A 19,092-nucleotide genomic window follows, 5' to 3' on the forward strand; every position below is an offset into this window, starting at 1 on the left:
GATCACTCACTTAGAGCCAGACAGCATGGAATGTGAAGTGAAGTAGGCCTTAGGAAGCATCACTACAAAACTAGTGGAGGTGATGGAATTCCAGCTGAGCTATTTCAAATCCTAAAAGATGATGCTGTGAAAGTGCTGCACTCACTATGCCAGCAAATTTGGAAAACTCATAAGACTGGAAAATGTCAGTTTTCATTCCAATCCCAAAGAAAGGGAATGCCAAACAATGTTCAAACTATCACACAATTGCACTCATCTCACATGCTAGCAAAAAAATGCTCAAAATTCTCCAAGCCAGGCTTCAGTGGTACATGAACTATGAAATTCCCAATGTTCAAGCTGGATTTAGAAAAGGCAGAGCAACCAGAGATCAAATTGCCAATATCCATTGGATCATAGAAAAAGCAAGAGAATTCCAAAAAACTTTCTATTTCTGCTTTATTGAGTACACCAAAGCCTTTGACTGTGTGAATCACAACAAACTGTGGAAAACTCTTCAGAACACCTTATCTGACTCCTGAGAAATCTGTATGCAGGTCAAGAAGCAACTTAGAACTGGACATGGAACAACAGACTGGTCCCAAATAGGAAAAGGAGTACATCAAGGCTGTATATTGTCACCCTGCTAATTTAACTTATATGCAGAGTACATCATATGAAATGCCTGGCTGGCTGAAGCACAAGCTGGAATCAAAATTGCTGGGAGAAATATCAGTGACCTCAGGTACACAGATGACACCACCCTTATGGCAGAAAGCAAAGAAGAGCTAAAGAGCCTCTTGATGAAAGTGGAAGAGAAGAGTAAAGATGTTGGCTTAAAATTCAACATTCAAAAAATGAAGATCATGGCATCAGGTCCCATCACTTCATAGAAAATAGATGGGGAAACAATGGAAACAGTGACAGATTTTATTTTTCATGGCTCCAAAATCACTGCAGATGGTGACTGCAGCCATGAAATTAAAAGATGCTTGCTCCTAGGAAGAAAAGCTATGACCAACCTAGAGAGCATATTAAAGTGCAGAGACATTACGTTGTCAACAAAGGTCCATCTAGTCAAAGCTATGGTTTCCCAGTAGTCATGTATGGATGTGAGAGTTGGACTATAAAAAGAAAGCTGAGCACTGAAGAATTGATACTTTTGACCTGTAGTGTTGGAGAATACTCTTGAGTATCCACTGACTCACTGGAAAAGACCCTGGTGCTGGGAAAGATTGAAGGGAGAGGGGGACAACAGGATGAGATGGCTGGATGGCATCCCTGACTCAACGGACATGAGTCTGAGCAAGCTCTGTGAGCTGGTGATGGACAGGGAAGCCTCGCTTGCTTCAGTCCATGGAGTCACAAATAGTCAGACACAACTGAGTGACTGAACCGAGCCATTCCCTTCTCCAGGGGGCCTTCCTGACCCAGGGATCAAACTGGGTTTTGCAGGCAGTTTCTTTACCATTTTAGCCACCATGGAAGTCCATTTTACTGTAGAAGGTCGAAACACATTTCTAATGAAATCAGGATAACCCATCTCTCCTCACCCCATCATTTCCTTAGACTACTGTCATGTACTTAAAATTCTTTTATCAGGAAATAAATCTTTTTATTTCATAATGAAATATCAGATTTAAATTTCATGAAACCAAAAATAAATGTAAGATACCATTTAAGACTCATACCATCACATATAAGTGGTTGAGAGTATGTGTGGGAGGGAAGAAAGGATGAGAGAACCAAAGTTCTAAAATCTAGTTGGCATAGAAGTCTAGGTGGCATAGAAACTTAGGACTGATCTGATATATTTGCCTTCTTCTATTCTTCCCAAACATGTTTTAGGTCTTTAAAAGACAGTTATTTTTTAAAAAATTGTTTTAATGTTTATTCTCTATCTTTTCCTTCAACCTTCCAGACTCCTTTTACACTTTTTCCAGACCCATATTACACTCTGCTCCCCAGTGTACACCTCTTAACTATCCAACGTGGCGCATTGACATGTTGTCAATGCGTTAATGAATAGAACTTTCATACTTTTTTTAAGTGCTGACTAATTGTTGCCAATTAAATGTTAAAAGTGATGTTCCTAGATCTTCTTTCCTTGTCTTGGTCAGGAATTTTTCAAGAATGTGGTTGGATAAATGGAAAAGGAGGAAGAATAGGAGAATGAGGAGGAAGAGGAAGTGGAGATCCTTGAAACCATAGTCAACAGCTATGCTCCAGCAAATAAAATATCACTGAATCAACCCATCATCACATCAGTTAGACAGTTCCCTGAGCTGTCATTTCTCCTGTCAGTAGGAAGAGATTTTGACCATGATTACCATTGGCCAGGACCATCCAGGGGGAGAGTCATCACTGTAGCACCTTCAGGATTGGTGTCTATAAGCAGTATCATCACCAGATGGTTTGTGTAAACTATTACAGTTGCCACTGTGTATTAAGTACCTGAGTGCAGTCAGAATACATGTTTTGTACTCAATGTATGGGGACACATCTAATAGGGTTAGACAATAGTAGTCACACCTACCTGTGATTTCATCTGAGTTAGCCCTAAGGCTCTCTCATCTCAGTGGTCCAATCCTCAGGGCAATTTGATTCTCCACGATATGCCTACTTATTTAATCTCATCAAAAACCCATCTTTAAAAAAACTCTGTTTCTTAGTTTTCCATCCATGACAAAAAAGGGTGATAATTGTATGACTGCATTTTTTTTCAGCCAACCAACTGCTGCATTTTGTCATTTAAAACTTCAGACCTTTCTTCCATTCAATCATCAGGGTTTATAGTTACATAGTGATCTGTCTGCAGGGATCATACTCCACATTGTTAGGTTGCCCTGTAGGGAGTATTTCCCAGCAATTTCATCCCAAATAATATTTTTAGAATAGATGTATCCTAGAAAATGAGTTAAAATTTACTGTCCTTTTACTACAGTTCTGCTCAGTCATTAACAGTTGGTACAGTTCCTCGTCATATTGTACAATCAAAAGGTCTTCCAGATGATGCCACTCAGATTTTAAAAATTCTGTTTAACCTTATAAGATTCCAAAAGCAGGAGTGGTCTCAGTCAACATACAACTTCACCTTCTTTGGCATCTGGTTGTTGTTGCTGTTTAGTCACTAAGTCGTGTCTGATTTTGCAACCCCATGGACTGTAGCATGTCAGTCTCCTCTGTCCTCCACTCTCTCCCAGAGTTTCATCAAATTCATGTCCATTGAGTCAGTGATGCTATCTAACCATCTCATTCTCTGCTACCCCGTTCTCTTTTTGCCTTCAATCTTTCCTAGCATCAGGATCTTTTCCAATGAGTCAGCTCTTCAGGTGGCAAAAGTTCAGCTTCAGCAACAGTCCTTCCAATGTATAATCAGGGTTTATTTCCTTAGGATTGATTGGTTTTTAATCTCCTTGCAGTCCAAGGGACTCTCAAGAGTCTTCTCTAGTACCACAATTCAAAAGCATCAATCATTTGGCACTCAGCCTTTCTTATGGTCCAACTCTGACATCATACATGACTCTGGAAAAACCATAGCTTTGACTACATGGACAATCTGGTGTAATTGGGCTAAGAAAAAATATTTTTTTTTGCTTTGAGCTGCATTAAAGGAACAAAGGTAATGTTGGATTTCCCTCTATGCACAATCGATTTATTCATTCTTTTGTCCTCAGCTACTATATCTTCTTCTCTCCATTTGTCACTGATTTGAACCTAAACTTTTCCAACTTTGGAAGGAGCGTTAGGTCTAGCCACTGTGCTGGTCCAGACTTCAAAGAGAAATACCAGTCTAGCAAGTACTTTCCCCTTTGTCTATTCTCATTTATACAGAGGACTAGTGCAAACAATACACTATGCAGCTGTATTCACTCTAAAGCCTAATTTTGCCAAATGGGTAAAGGCACAATCATCTAAGACATTGGACCAAATGTTTCTTCTGAGATAAACAGAATCTGTTGGCAATCAGGCCTGAAGCATGCTGCTGCTTCCAGAAAATGTCACAGACCCTTGTATACTCCAAATTGGGCCTTGGATATCATTAAAAATGAAGTGTCCCTAATTCTCTGAACTCATTCATAAAGCTTCAGACCTAATGAAAAGTGAAATCCAAAACTTTTGGAAGCATCAGGAGAAGGAAACACAAAAAAGACAGTTCAAGATCACCTTGTAACCTCTGGAATGTATAAATATCAAGAATATGTGACAGAATAAATCACAGCAAGGTCTTTTTTGTCTCGCATCTTAGTGTAATGAAATAAGAACAAAAATAAACATATGGGATATACTTAAAAGCCTTTGCTCAGCAAAGGAAACCATAAACAAAATGAAAAGACAACTCTCAGAATGGGAGGAAATATTTGCAAATGAGGCAACCAACATGGCATTAATTTCCAAAACATACAAACAGCTCATAGAACTCAGTATCAAAATAGTAAACAACCTAATCAAAAATTGGGTGGAAGATCCAAATAGATATTTCTGAAAAAAAAAAAAAAAAAGACATACAGATGGCCAAAAAGCACATGAAAAGATGCTCAACATTACTAATACTTAAAGAAATGCAGATCAAAGCTACAATGATACAAAGCTACAAAAGCTATCATCTCACACTGGTCAAATCAGCCATCATAAGAAAATCTACAAACAATAAATGCTGGACAGGGTGTAGAGAGAAGAGAACCCTCTCACTGTTTGTGGGAATGTAAACTGGTACAGCCATTATGGAGAATAGTATAGAGGTTCCTTAAAAAAAATTAAAAATGGAAACATGATATGACTCAGCACTCCTATTCCTTGGGCATATACTTGGAAAAAACTGTAAATTGAAAATATGCATGCATGCCAAAGTTCATTACAGCACCATTTACTGTAGCCAAGGCATAGAAGCAACCTAAATGTCCATCAACAGAGGAATGGATAAAGCAGATATGGTACATGAATACAATGGAATATTACTCAGCATAAAAAAATGAAATAATGTCATTTGCAACAACATGAATGGACCTAGAGATTTTCATACTGAGTGAAGGAAGTCTGACCAAAAAAAGACAAATATCATATGATACTGTTTATATGTGGAATCTGAAAAAAGGATACAAATGAACTTGTTTACAAAACGGAAGTAAAAAACAAACTTATGATTACCTGGGAGTAAGGAGGGGGGAGGATTAAATTGGGAGATTGGAATAGACATATACACATTACTTTAAAATATATATATATTTTTTAAGTGGAGGATAAATGCTTTACTATGTTAAATTGGTTTCTGCTGAATCAGTCATAAGTATACATGTGTCCCCTCCCTCTTGAACCTCCCTGCCACCACCCACCCTCCATCCTATCCCTCTAGGCTGTCACAGAGCACTGGGCTGAACACCCTATGTTGTACGCCAGCTCCCCCTTGGTTATCTATCTTACGCGCTGTAGTGAACATATGTCAATGCTACCCGCTCAATTAGCTCCACCCTCTCCTTTCCCTGTTGTGTCCCTAAGTCTGTTCTATATACAAAATAGATAACTGAAAAGAACCTACTGTATAACACAGGGGAATCTACACAGTACTCTCCATAATAGCCTATATGTCAAAAGAATCTATAAAAGAGCATACACACACACACATCAGTTACATGATTCACTTTGCTGTATTCCTGAAAACAACACAAGATTGCAAATCAACTATACTCCAATAAAAATTTAAAAACCAGAATGAGTCAGAAAGCCTTTACAGAGTGTATCAAAATAGAAGAATCACTGCAAGAAACTAGAACCCCTCTGATCATTATTATTATTTGTAGTTAGAAGGAGGCAGATGAAGAAGGACTTGGGTAGAAGGGTTAATTACATGAGGCCCTTGTGTCAGATCATATGAGCATGTAGCTGCTTATAATCAAATGCTTCCTTGGGTGGGTATCTGTAAAGTAAAAATTAGTGAAGAAAACCAGAGTATCTGGTTCAAGAATGTAGGAATGATGTTTTTTAAAATTTTTTATTTTTACTTTATAGGATAATTACTTTACAATATTGTGATGGTTTTTGCCATACATCAACATGAATCCACATTTGGAATACATATGTCCCCTCCCTCTTGAACCCCTCTCTCACTTCCCCCCCACCCCACCCCTCTAGGTTGTCAGAGAGCACTGGCTTTGAGTTCCCGGCATCATGCATTGAACTCCCACTGGCTATCTATTTTACATATGGTAATGCATATGTATCAATGCTATTCTCTCATATCATCCCACCCTCTCCTTCCCCCACTGTGAAAGACAAATATCATATATTAACACATATGCATGGAATCTAGAATAGTACTGATGATCCTACTTGAAAGACAGCAAAGGAGACACATTTAGGAGTGATGTTTTTGGGAATAAACTGGAGTCTTGGAAGCAGTGCACACAGGCTTGGAGATGGCTTGGAACGAGCAGAACTCAGTCTACTGCCAGAGAAGAAATCTGTTCCAGGTATGGCTGCCAGAGTGACAGGCTCTGATCTCTATTACACAACAGCTATTGCCATTCCAAGGATGCCCCCTAAATGTAATCTCACACACACCCACACACACACACACACACACACACACACACACACACACACCCCTATAGAAGCCCAGGGTACCAGAATTAGACAGATGCCATCCATACCAACTCCTCTCTAACTGCAAGTCCTATTCATTATGGGACAGCAAAGAATGGGGCACAGTCAGCCAATGACACCAATATCCAGGAGTGTGCTTTCAAGTGTTTTAATAGAGGTAGAAAGGGAAAGAGGTATTTCTTCAAATCCAGGTTCTCCCCTCAGATGAACCCCAAGCAACTGAGAATCAGTAAAGCTGCTAAGGCCTTCTGCAGAACTCAGAACTCAGAGGACTGTTCAGAGTAAGGAAAACCTCATAGCACATATTTTTAGGATGCAAACAAGAGAGGCTATGACTCAGGGAGAGAAAATACTCATTGCAAGATCTACAAAATGAAGACAGAGAAACAAAAGGGGAGAAGGCGTTCAATATCTGGAGGTTGGTTCCTCAAGGGCATAGCTGTGGACCACGTTACTTCTGGTTGTCCTTCTTCTGGTTTGGGCCTGGAATGACCACTGAGGAGCATGCCTCAGGCACCTTGGTATTTCCAGGCTGAGGGACATTGGTGTAGACTGGCTCCGGATCTTTGATGGGACATGGCTCCGGAAGTGTGGAATAGCCTTGCTCGGGAACCTTGGTGTTGTCCAGCTGTGGAACCTTTGGAAGGCATGGCTCCTCAATTATGGGAACAAATGGTTCCTGAGGTGGAGGTGGAGGCTGGCAGGGCTGCTTCACCTGCTGCTGCTCAGGCTCAGGGGGTGGGGTGAAGGGCTGTTTCTGCTGGTAGGAACTCATGCTTTAAAGAAGGCTGGACCTAGAGACAGAAAAGCAGATTTAGTAGTTTAGTAAAACAAGGAGGAAGCCAAGTCTAATGACAAATATCTTAATTTCATGCCCCTTAAGAAACAAAAGTTTCTCTTCTCTTTATTTTTGTTTCCTTGAATTTGAGAATCAAAGGAAACTTTAATTCCTATACACTTTCAAGAGGAGAAGTTTAAAGGTGGTTTATTTTGCTCCTATGGGAGTGGAGCCTTTCTCTCTGCTTCCTTTCTTCCTGTTTTTTTCCGAAAACCTACATTAGCCACATAACATAACTTCAGGTTCCTATGATTGATTGAAGCCCTCGGTTTACAATCAATTGAAAAAGTGATAAAGTTCAAAATCTGCTGTCTACCCTCTCATATCCCTCACATAGAGTGCCTCAGTTCTCATAGGAAAATCCATAAGCCCACACAATTCCATCTATGAGCATCTGTTCACATTGTCTTCTTGGAGCTCGTTTCTGGAAATCTTTCCATTCTGCTGTTGCTTGTCCATACACGCTCACCCCTCATGGCTCTCCTCCCAGATCCCAAGTCATCTTTCTCATTCTGACTCAGCACAATACCTGCCTCATCCTCTCTATTCTATGTGCAGTATTTTTTTTTGGTAAATTACTCTTATGTATTACATTCTCTGATGGATCATAGGTTCAAGGAATAAAGAAAAGTGTCTCTTTTATACATCCAAAGTGCCAACGCAGTGCCCTCGATTTTGCAGAGTCTAAAAATTAATGAGAGAATATTAAAATGTCACTAAAATTGCCCTGAACATGAGCTGTAGTCTATACCCTCCTGCCAACTGAACAGATGGTCAACAGGAACTATTCCCTTTTTCTGACTCTAAATTCCATAGCTGTAATCTAAGTGAGAAGTCAGAAAGATCTATAGTCACCTTAAACATAAATTACTTTGCATTTAAAATAAATATATCACATCATGGCAAAGACATCTTAATCAAAATGTAATATCATTGGGCAAATATTAAGAAAATCCATGTGCGGAGTCTCACCTGATGTGAAGAAACGTTTGAGTTGTCTGGTCTCCTGGGTCTGGTGAGAAATCTCTGGCCAGCTGGCATTTTATATAGAATATGAGCCTTGCCTTAAGGAAGTGGGATTTGGGGGTGCTAAACTGTCTTCATTCCAGCTTTAGCAGTGAAAATCTCTGGCTTAACATTTTGTGGGGCACTTGTTGTTTGACGGTGATGTCACTATTTTGATGGGTCTGTTCTCACTGTCTACTGTTTGTAGTGTGGTTGCTATGGGAAACAGGGTTCTTGGTTGGTGATAAGTTAAATCAGAGAGAAGTTCCAGGCTCCTGGGACCAGAAATAGCCATGCCTGTTTAACAAGACTCTAATATTTAGTTCAGATTAATTTTGTTGAGCATTTTAATTTCCTAAGTGAATGTGGAGATGAACAATAGGCAATATTGTGTCTCCTGGGAGGCCATGGGAATAGTGGTAGCAAGTGAAGCATCTGATATTCCATCTCTTAGTAGATCCAAAACTAGAAAAGAAAAGGAAAAGTTAAAATGTCTGCTTTGGAAATGCTTCCCTCTGAAGGGCCTTAAGATGCCACATTGACCATGCTGTACATATCACTGGGGATGGAAAGTTAAGACTGGATCTGTCCAGCATGTTGGAACAGCCCTAAGACCCTGCTTCTCATGGGATGTCTCTTCTCTGTGGGCAACAAAGAACAAGAAAGCCTGATTCTTTGAGTTCATGAACCAGCCACATCCTCTGATCAGGATAAGGTGAAATAGAGGTCACTAACCCAGGGTTGACCTCAATGCACAATCTCTTACTAGGTGTGGCCCTTAGGAAATTCAAACATTCTTAAAATTCAGGTATGTGAATGGCTCCTCCCTTCCCACTGCTTTACCTCTCTTATCTCACATTAACCTGAGTCCCAGGCACAGCCACCACTGGGATCTCCTTTCATTAGTTCTCCAAAGCTCTAATTACACTTTAGCCTCATCCATTGTCTGGTAGATGCTCAGTCAATGTGCAATTATTGTTTTCCTTGATAGATGCATATGTTCATAGAAGAGAGGGAGGAAGGAAAGATTGAAGGAAAGAGGGAGAGAAGGGAGCGAAAGAAGAAAGGGAGAAATGAAGGAAAAAGGAAGAAAGGGGAGAAAGAGAGAAAGAGAAGAAAGCATTATTTTAGAAAGATATATACATGGACTGCTTGAGTGCATGCTAAGTTGCTTCACTTGTGTCCGACTCTTTGAGACCCTATGGACTGTAGCATGCCAGGCTCCGCTGTCCATGGAGATTCTCTTGGCAAGAATAATGGAATGGGTTGCCATTCCCTCCTCCAGGGGATCTTCCTGACCCAGAGATCAAAACTGCCTCTCTTGCATCTCCTGCATTGGCAGGGCAGGTTCTTTACCACTAGTCCCGCCTGGGAATCCCATGAACTGCTTGAACAACCATAATAAGGTGACTTCTTAGAAGTGATTCACTATCTTATGACAGGCTTAACAGTGTGAGTTGAGAAGGTGCGGGTTCGTCATGCTCTGGCCCTGCTTCCTTCCCCACCCATGTCCTTCCCTCTCAGCTACTGTCTGACCAGCCATGACCTTCTAAGGTGGTGCCAATGTCACTGTCACATCTGAGCTCTAGTCTCTGTTGTCACTTCAGGTCTCCTCTCAGGTTTGTCCAGGTCCCTCCCTTTCCTAAAACCACCTCTCAGAGCCCTTGACCCAGGAATCTTTGCCCAGATCCTGCTGCTCTCCCTGGGATTCTTATTTCCAGAGAAATTGCTTCCTGCTCCTCTGCATGAATCTGGGTCTTCCTCATGCCCTAAATTGATTATTGACTTTGGTTCTAGAAGAAATTCCTTTCTCATTTCCTGACTCCCTTCCTTGGTGGGCTCTCTTTTGCTCTGTCCTAATCCATCCTTTTCACCTTAACAAAAGCCTCTCAGGCATCAGCCACTAGCCCCTCTAATTTACCCACACTGTTGTTTCTGTTTGGACAAGCATATTCACTGGCTTGGTGTTGACGTGCTTTCCACCCTTCAGAGAAGTTTGGTTTCTTCACCAGAGCTGTGTGCATTAAGGAAACTGACCCCTGTAGAGTCACATTGTTAGGGGAAACACACAGTGATTGGCCAAAAACAGCCCAGAAATTAATCCCATCACCATACGACCCAAGACTTTGTGGCAGAGCAATCCTTCTGGGTTTCCTTACCCTCTTGCTTTCCACCTGGGCGCCCCACTCCCAAAAACATCTCTTGCTTTGTCTCCCCAGTATCATCTCTGGTGTTTTTCACCACATGGTTCATTTCTGAATATTAGACAAGAGCCCACTTTCAGGCCCTGGAAGGGGTCCCCTTTCTTGCAACACCATTGCTTCTGATGGTGATGCATTTAAATGTGCATTAATTTTTTTAAACACCATCCTTGTAGAGAAGGGGGACAAAAAGAAGCTAATGTAGAAAAAAAAACTATTGAAAATGTGTTCATTTCTCATTTTCCCCGTACCCCTCGACTCCCCCACCTCCAGAGGCACCTTGATCTTTTCCACTGGACCACTTTCCAGGGGCAGAAGGCTGCAACTCTTTCCATTTCAATGGCCTGGGTCTTGCTTGGGACCTTCATATGGGTAGTTTGGGGCACTTTAAACACTCTCCAAATCTTCTGGTCGTTCCTCTTCCCAGTCATGATTGTATGAAATTCCCAAACATACCCTTGGGTGCTGCCTTTCCTTTCTTGATCCTAGGTTCCAGAATGCCACAACATGAGATGTCTGTGGGAATTTTTAATGCATTTGTAGAAATGCAGGCTTGAATAGTTAATGCTTCACAGCTACACCTTACCACTGGAATGCATGAGTTGATAGACAACACTTCCCCATTTCATTCCCAGAGAAAACCCTGCTGAAACACATTTTTTTTCATATTTAATATGCATAACTAAATATGAGTTTGGACGTGTGCAAACACCTGTAACATCATCTCTACAGAAGAGAGACATACCCAACACTTCCAATGTGTTCCCCACTCACCATTTTGAGTGTGTTCCCCACTCACACTATTTTGTGGTGAGAAATTTATGTATTCTCTTAAATTTTAAGTACACTATACCATATTGTTAAGTAGAGCTATTATGTTGGAGAACTGATCTCTAGATTTTAATCATATAGCATAACTGAAACATTGAATAACAATGCTCCATTTGCCCTACTACTTCACCCATAGAAAACACCATTATACTCTCTGCTTCTATGAGTCTGTTTTAAATGCCTTCTATAAATGGAATCATACAGTATTTGTCCTCATGTAACTGGCTTATTTCACTTAGCATAATGTTCTCCACGTTCATCCATGTAGTTGAGAATGACAAGATTACTTTCATTTTAAAGGGCAACTAGTATCCCATTTAGTTTAGGTCCATATTTTCTATGTCTATTAGTCTGCTAATGGACAATTGTATTGTTTCCATATCTTGACTACTATAAATAGTGCTAAAAAGGACATGGGTGTGTAGCTACCTGCTGGAGATGATGATCTAAATTCTTTTGGATCAGTTCAGTTCTATTACTCAGTTGTGTCTGACTTTTTGTGACCCCATGGACTGCAGCACGCCAGGCTTCCCTGTCCATCACCAACTCCCAAACTTGCTTGCTCAAACTCATGTCCATAGAGTTGGTGATGCCATCCAACCAACTCATATTCTCTTATCCCCTTCTCTTCCTGCCCTCAATCTTTCCCAGCATCAGGGTCTTTACCAGTGAGTCAGTACTTTGCATTAAGTGGCCAAAGTATTGGAGCTTCAGCTTCAGCATCAGTCCTTCCAATGAATAGTCAGAACTGATTTCCTTTAGGATGGACTGGTTTGATCTCCTTGAAGTCCATGGGACTCTCAAGAGTCTCCTCCAATACTACAGTTCAAAAACATCAACTCTTTGGTGCTCAGCTTTCTTTATTGTCCAACTCTCACACCATACATGGCAACTGCAAAAACCATAGCCTTCACTAGATGGACCTTTGTGGGCAAAGTAATGTCTCTGCTTTTTAATATGCTGTCTAGTTTGGCCATAGCTTTTCTTCCAAGGAGCAACCGTTTTTTAATTTCATGGCTGCAGTTACCATCTGCAGTGATTTTGAAGCCCAAGAAAATAAAAGCCTATCATTGTTTCCATTGTTTCCCCATCCATTTGCCATGAAGTGGTGGGATCAGATGCCATGCTTTCAGTTTGGTGAATGTTGAGTATTACACCAACTTTTTCACTCTCATCTTTCATTTTCATCAAGAGGCCCTTTAGTTATTCTGCACCTTCTGTAATAAGGGTGGTGTCATCTGCATATCTGAGGTTATTGATATTTCTCCCTCCAATCTTGATTCCAGCTTGTGCTTCATCCAGCCTGGCATTTCACATGACGTACTCTGTATATAAGTTAAATAAGTAGGGTAACAATATACAGACTTGATGTAGTCCTTTTCCGATATGGAACTAGTCTGTTGTTCCACGTCCAGTTCTAAAAGTTGCTTCTTGGCCTGCATACAGATTTCTCAGGAGGCAGGTGAGGTGGTCTGGTATTCCCATCTCTTGAAGAATTTCCCACGGTTTGTGGTGATTCACACAGTCAAAGGCTTTGGTGTGGTCAATAAAGCAGAAGTAGATGTGACTTTTTTGTAACTCTCTTGCTTTCTTGATGATCCAATGGATTTTGGCAATTTGATCTCTGGTTCCTCTGCCCTTCATAAATCCAGCTTGAACATCTGGAAGTTCATGGCTCATGTACTGTTGAAGCCTGGCTTGGAGAATTTTGAGCATTACTTTGCTAGTGTGTGAGATGAATGCAATTGTGCAGTAGTTTGAACATTCATTGGCGTTGCCTTTCTCTGCGATTGAAATGAAAACTGACCTTTTCCAGTCCTGTGGCCACTGCTGAGTTTTCCAAATTTGCTGGCATATTGACTGCAGCACTTTCACAGCATCATCTTTCAGGATTTGAAATAGCTCAGCTGGTATTCTGTCACCTCCACTAGCTTTGTTCATAGTGATGCTTCCTAAGGCTCACTTGGCTTCACATTCCAGGATGTCTGGCTTTAGGTGAGTGTGAGTTATCACACCTTCATGATTATCTGGGTCGTGAAGATCTTTTCTTCTGTGTGCTCTTGCCACCTTTTCTTAATATCTCCTGCTTCTATTAGGTCCCTACCATTTCTCTCCTTTATTGTGTCCATCTTTGCATGAAATTTTCCCTTGGTATCTTTAATTTTCTTGAAGAGATCTCTAGTCTTTCCCATTCTATTGTTTTTCTCTATTTCTTTGCATTGATCACTGAAGAAGGATTTCTTATTTCTCTTTGCTATTCATTGAAACTCTGCATTCAGATGGGTGTATTTCTCCTTTTCTCTTTTGCCTTTCACTTCTCTTTTCTCAGCTATTTTTAAGGCCTCCTCACACAATCATTTTGCCTCTTTGCATTTCTTTTTCTTGGGGATGGTCTTGATCATGCCTCCTGTACCATGTCACGAACCTCTGTCCATAGTTCTTTAGGCACTCTGTCTCTCATCTAATCCCTGGAATCTATTTCTCACTTCCACTGTATAATCATAAGGGATTTAATTTAGGTCTTACCTGAATGGTCTAGTGGTTTCCCCTGCTTAATTCAATTTAAGTCTGAATTTGACAGTAATGAGTTCATGATCTGAGCCACAGTCAGCTCCTGGTCTTGTTTTTGCTGACTGTACAGAGCTTTACCATCTTTAGCTGCAAAGAATATAATCCATTTGATTTCAGTATTGACCATCTGGTTATGTCTATGTGTAGAATCTTCTCTTGTGTTTTTGGAAGAGGGTGTTTGCTATGACCAGTGCATTCTCTTGGCAAAACTCTGTTAGCCTTGCTCTGCTTCCTTTTGTACTCCAAGGCTAAATTTGCCTATTACTCCATGTATCTCTTGACTTCCAACTTTTGCATTCCAGCCCCCTATAATGAAGTTATAAGTTAACACTTTTTTGAGTGTTAGTTCTAGAAAGTCTTGTAGGTTTTCCTAGAACCATTCAACTTCAGCTTCTTTAGCATTAGTGGTTGGGGCATAGACTTGGATTACTGTGATATGGAATGTTTTGCCTTGGATACAAACAGCAATCATTCTGTCATTCTTGAGATTGCACCCAAGTACTGCATTTCAGGCTTTTTTGTTGACTATGAGGGTTGCACCATTTCTTCTAAGTGATTCTTGCTCACAGTAGTAGATAAAATGGTCATCTGAGTTAAATTCTCCCGTTCCAGTCCATTTTAGTTCACTGATTCCTAAAATGTCAATGTTCACTCTTGCCATCTGCTGTTTGACCACTTCTAATTTACCTTGATTCATGAACCTAACATTCCAGGTTCATATGCAATATTGTTCTTTACAGCATCAGACTTTACTTCCATCACCAGTCACGTTCACAACTGGGTGTTGCTTTTGCTTGGCTCCATCTTTTCATTTTTTCTGGAGTTATTTTTCCACTCTTCTCCAGTAGTATATTAGGCACCTACCGACCTGGGGAGTTCATCTTTCATTATCATATCTTTTTGCCTCTTTATACTGTTCATGGGGTTCTCAAGGCAAGAGTACTGAAGGGGTTTGCCATTCCCTTCTGGAGTGGACCACGTTTTGTCAGAACTCTCCACATAACCCTTCCTTCTTGGGTGACCCTATACAGCATGGTTCATAGCTTCACTGAGTTAGACAAGGCTGTGATCCATGTGATCAGTTTGATTAGTTTTCTGTGATTGTGGTTTTCATTCTGTCTGCCCTCATGGAAGAGGCTTATGGAAGCTTCCTGATGGGAAAAACTGACTGTGGGGGAAACTGGGTCCTGTTCTGATTGGTGAGGCCATGTACAGTAAATCTTTAATCCAGTTTTTAAAAAGATGGCAGAGTAGAAGGTCATGTGCTCATCTTCTCCTGCAAGAACTCAAAAAGAACTCCAAAAGTAAAACTCACTGCTGAACAACCATTGACAAGAGAATATTGGCTCCCCCACAAAAAAAGATGCCCCATGTCCAAGAGCAAAGGAGAAGCCCCAACAAGATGGTAAGAGAGGCAATATTGCATTTAGAATCATACCCCATACCTGCTAGAGACGTTTGGAGGGCTCAAACAAAACCTTGTGTGCACCAGGAGACCCTACAGAGACTGAGTCAGAACTACCTTTGAGTGTTTGAGTGTCTCTTGCAGAGGTATGCCTCCACAGTGGCTTGCCACAGGGGCAGGGGCTCTGGGCGCAGCAGACCTGGGTGTGGCATAAGCCCTTTTGGAGGAGGTCATCATTTAACCCCACACAGAGCTGCCAGAACTTACGCATGACTGGGGAAACAGACTCACAAAGGGCACAAACCAAGCCTTGTGTGCACCAGGACCCATGAGAAAGGAGCAGTGACCCTACAAGAGATTGACCCAGACTTGCCTGTGAGTGTCCAGGAGTATCCGGCAGGGGCATGGGTTGGTGGTGGCCTGCTGCAGGGTCAGGGGCACTGAGTGCAGCATTGTGTGCATGGGGCCTTTTAAAGGAGGTTGCCATTATCTTCATTACCTCCATCTTAGTTTGTTCTCAGGCCAAACAACAGGGAGGGAATGTGGCCCTGCCCATCAACAGAAAATTTGATTAAATTCTTTGGATATATTCCCACAAATGTGAAGTCAGATCATATGGTAGCTCTATTTTTGTTTTTCTGAGGTATCTCTATACTTTTTCCACAGCTGTTTATTTAACATTCCCACCAGTAATGTATAAGGATTCTAATTTCTCCTTAACCTCAACACTTATCCTTTATCTTTTAATAATATCCATTTGGAACCACAAAAGAGCCAGAATTGCCAGAAATGATCTTGAGAAAAAAAAAAAAAAAAAACAAGGCTGGAGGCAACACACTTTCCAATTTCAAAATATGTTACAAAGCAACAATAATCAAAACAGTATTGTACTTCTTTTTTATATAAATTTATTTATTTTAATTGGAGGTTAATTACTTTACAATTCTATAAAGACTTATAGACCAATGGAATAGAATAGAAAACCCAGAAATAAATTCACATGTATACAGCCAACCAATCTTTGACAAGGGTGCTAAGGACACATAATATGGAAAGAAGAGCCTCTTCAACAAATGGTAATGGGAAAAGGGGCTATCTACATGCCTAAATAAATAAATAGAAATTTGGACTTTGTACTACTACCTTCCACTACTTACAAGAAAACATAGGGGAATACACTGGTATTGACAATGACTTCATGGATTTGAAGACAAAAGCACAGGCAACAGAAACTACACCAAATTAAAAAACTTCTATACAGTGAAGGATCAACAGAGTGAAAAGGCAGCCTACAGAATGGAAACCATATATCTCATAAGGGATTAATTTCCAAAATATATAAGGAACTCTTACAATTCAGTAGAAAAACAAATAACTAATTTAAAAAATAAGCAAAGGACTTGAACAGACATTTCTCTGATGAAGACATACAAATGGTCAACAGATATGTAAACGATTCTTAACATAATTAACCATCAGATAAATGCAAATCAAAAATATTGTCAGGGAAATGCCCTTGATGCCTGTCTACTTTGTTACATATTCTTTGTAACAAATCTGTGTTTTCTTTGGCTTAGTTTCACTCTTCCTTAATCCCTTCTTCCTCCTCTGCAGGATTACATTCTCAAAGAAGAAATTAGTTGCACATAAGACTTTATTGTAGATTCTGTTCTGTGGGGATTCAGGATGGGACATGTCACGAGATGCCAAAAGAGAGAGAAGACTGCCTCAGGATGGAAATTAGTGCCTAGGTCAGAGAAATCATATGATGGATCAGTGAAGGAAACTTGAAATTGACCTAAAGCACCATTTTAGAGGTCCTAGAACTGGTTCTGAAACTAGGCTGTTCAATAGAGTAGCCACTAGTCATACCTGGCTATTTAAATTTAAATGTAAGCCTTTGGGATCCAGAATATGGAAAAGAATCATGGTAAGACAGAAACGTACCCATGGCTGAGTGGTTAGAACTATGGTGCATTCTCTACACTGGCATATTTATGACTGCTTCTCTACACACAGATTCTGTTCCTTGTGCATTTTTGTGGGATTTTAACCCTCTGATTGGCCCAGTAGAGGCAGTGCAACCTAATATCCCAATATTAGAGGAAGAAAGAGCACTGGCAGCCTCAGGTTTAGGGGCTGCACAGGGAATTCTGGGCATGCGGGCTGTCTCAGTGAGTCAGGTGTTGTCTCTGGCACTCCAGGAACATGCTTTGGCATTCTAAGATCACTATCTTTGTTACCATCCGCATCCTGCTACTGTTCTTATCTAACTTGGTCACCATCACATAGCAGGATTCCACTTAGCAAATTATTGCCCCATAAAGATGATAACACATCCTTTAGTAAATGCTATGTCTATAGGATTTCACATTTCAGAGCTTAATATATCCTGAATAGCAGTGGATTATATCAATCATTTGAATGTTTCTCTTACTGCTTACTCTGTAAGATTTGTAAATCAGAAATGGAATGCAAAAGTAGGAAGCCAAGAAACACCTGGAGTAATAGGCAGATTTGGCCTTGGAATGTGGAATGAAGCAGGGCAAAGACTAACAGAGTTTGCCAAAAAAATGCACTGGTCATAGCAAACACCCTCTTCCAATAACAGAAGAGAAGACTCTACACATGGACATCACCAGATGGTCAACAGTGAAATCAGATTGATTATATTCTTTGCAGCCAAAGATGGAGAAGGTCTATACAGTCAACAAAAACAAGACTAGGAGCTGACTGTGGCTCAGATCATGAACTCCTTATTACCAAAATCAGATTCAAATTGAAGAAAGTAGGGAAAACCGCTAGACCATTCAGGTATGACTTAAATCAAATCCCTTATGATTATACAGTGGAAGTGAGAAATAGATTCAAGGGCCTAGATCTGATAGATAGAGTGCCTGATGAACTATGGAATGAGGTTTGCGACATTGTACAGGAGACAGGGATCAAGACCATCCCCATGGAAAAGAAATGTAAAAAAGCAAAATGGCTGTCTGGGGAGGCCTTACAAATAGCTGTGAAAAGAAGAGAAGCAAAAAGCCAAGGAGAAAAGGAAAGATATAAGCATCTGAATGCAGAATTCCAAAGAATAGCAAAAAAAGATAATAAAGCCTTCCTCAGCGATCAATGCAAAGAAATAAAGGAAAAGAACAGAATGGGAAAGACTAGAAATCTCTTCAAGAAAATCAGAGATACCAAGGGAATATTTCATGCAAAGATGGGCTCGATAAAGGACAGAAATGGTATGGACCTAACAGAAGCAGAAGATATTAAGAAGAGGTGGCAAGAATACACAGAAGAACTGTACCAAAAAGACCTTCATGACTAAGATAATCATGATGGTGTGATCACTCACCTAGAGCCAGACATCCTGGAATGTGAAGTCAAGTGGGCCTTAGAAAGCATCCCTATGAACAAAGCTAGTGGAGGTGATGGAATTCCAGTTGAGCTATTTCAAATCCTGAAAGATGATGCTGTGGAAGTGCTGCACTCAATATGCCAGCAAATTTGGAAAACTCAGCAGTGGCCACAGGACTGGAAAAGGTCAGTTTTCATGACAGTCCCAAAGAAAGGCAATGCCAAAGAATGCTCAGACTACCGCACAATTGCACTCATCTCACATTCTAATAAAGTAATGCTCAAAATTCTCCAAGTCAGGCTTC

The 19,092-nt window shown here is 40.5% G+C and overlaps 1 protein-coding gene across 1 annotated transcript; it reads right to left on the reverse strand.

Moving 5' to 3' along the window:
• Positions 1 to 7,030: 7,030 nt before the first annotated feature.
• Positions 7,031 to 7,354, reverse strand: LOC138074060 (cornifin-like). The gene has a single exon (XM_068966074.1). It carries the CDS (start codon positions 7,352 to 7,354, stop codon positions 7,031 to 7,033), a length of 324 nt encoding a protein of 107 aa, XP_068822175.1.
• Positions 7,355 to 19,092: the final 11,738 nt, after the last annotated feature.

This window comes from Capricornis sumatraensis, chromosome 2 (assembly GCF_032405125.1).
Source record: "Capricornis sumatraensis isolate serow.1 chromosome 2, serow.2, whole genome shotgun sequence".
Lineage (NCBI taxonomy): Eukaryota > Metazoa > Chordata > Mammalia > Artiodactyla > Bovidae > Capricornis > Capricornis sumatraensis.

Bases quoted from the DNA above. Each gene is read 5' to 3' on its own strand.
- LOC138074060 (XM_068966074.1), bottom strand. From the start codon at position 7,354: ATGAGTTCCTACCAGCAGAAACAGCCCTTCACCCCACCCCCTGAGCCT.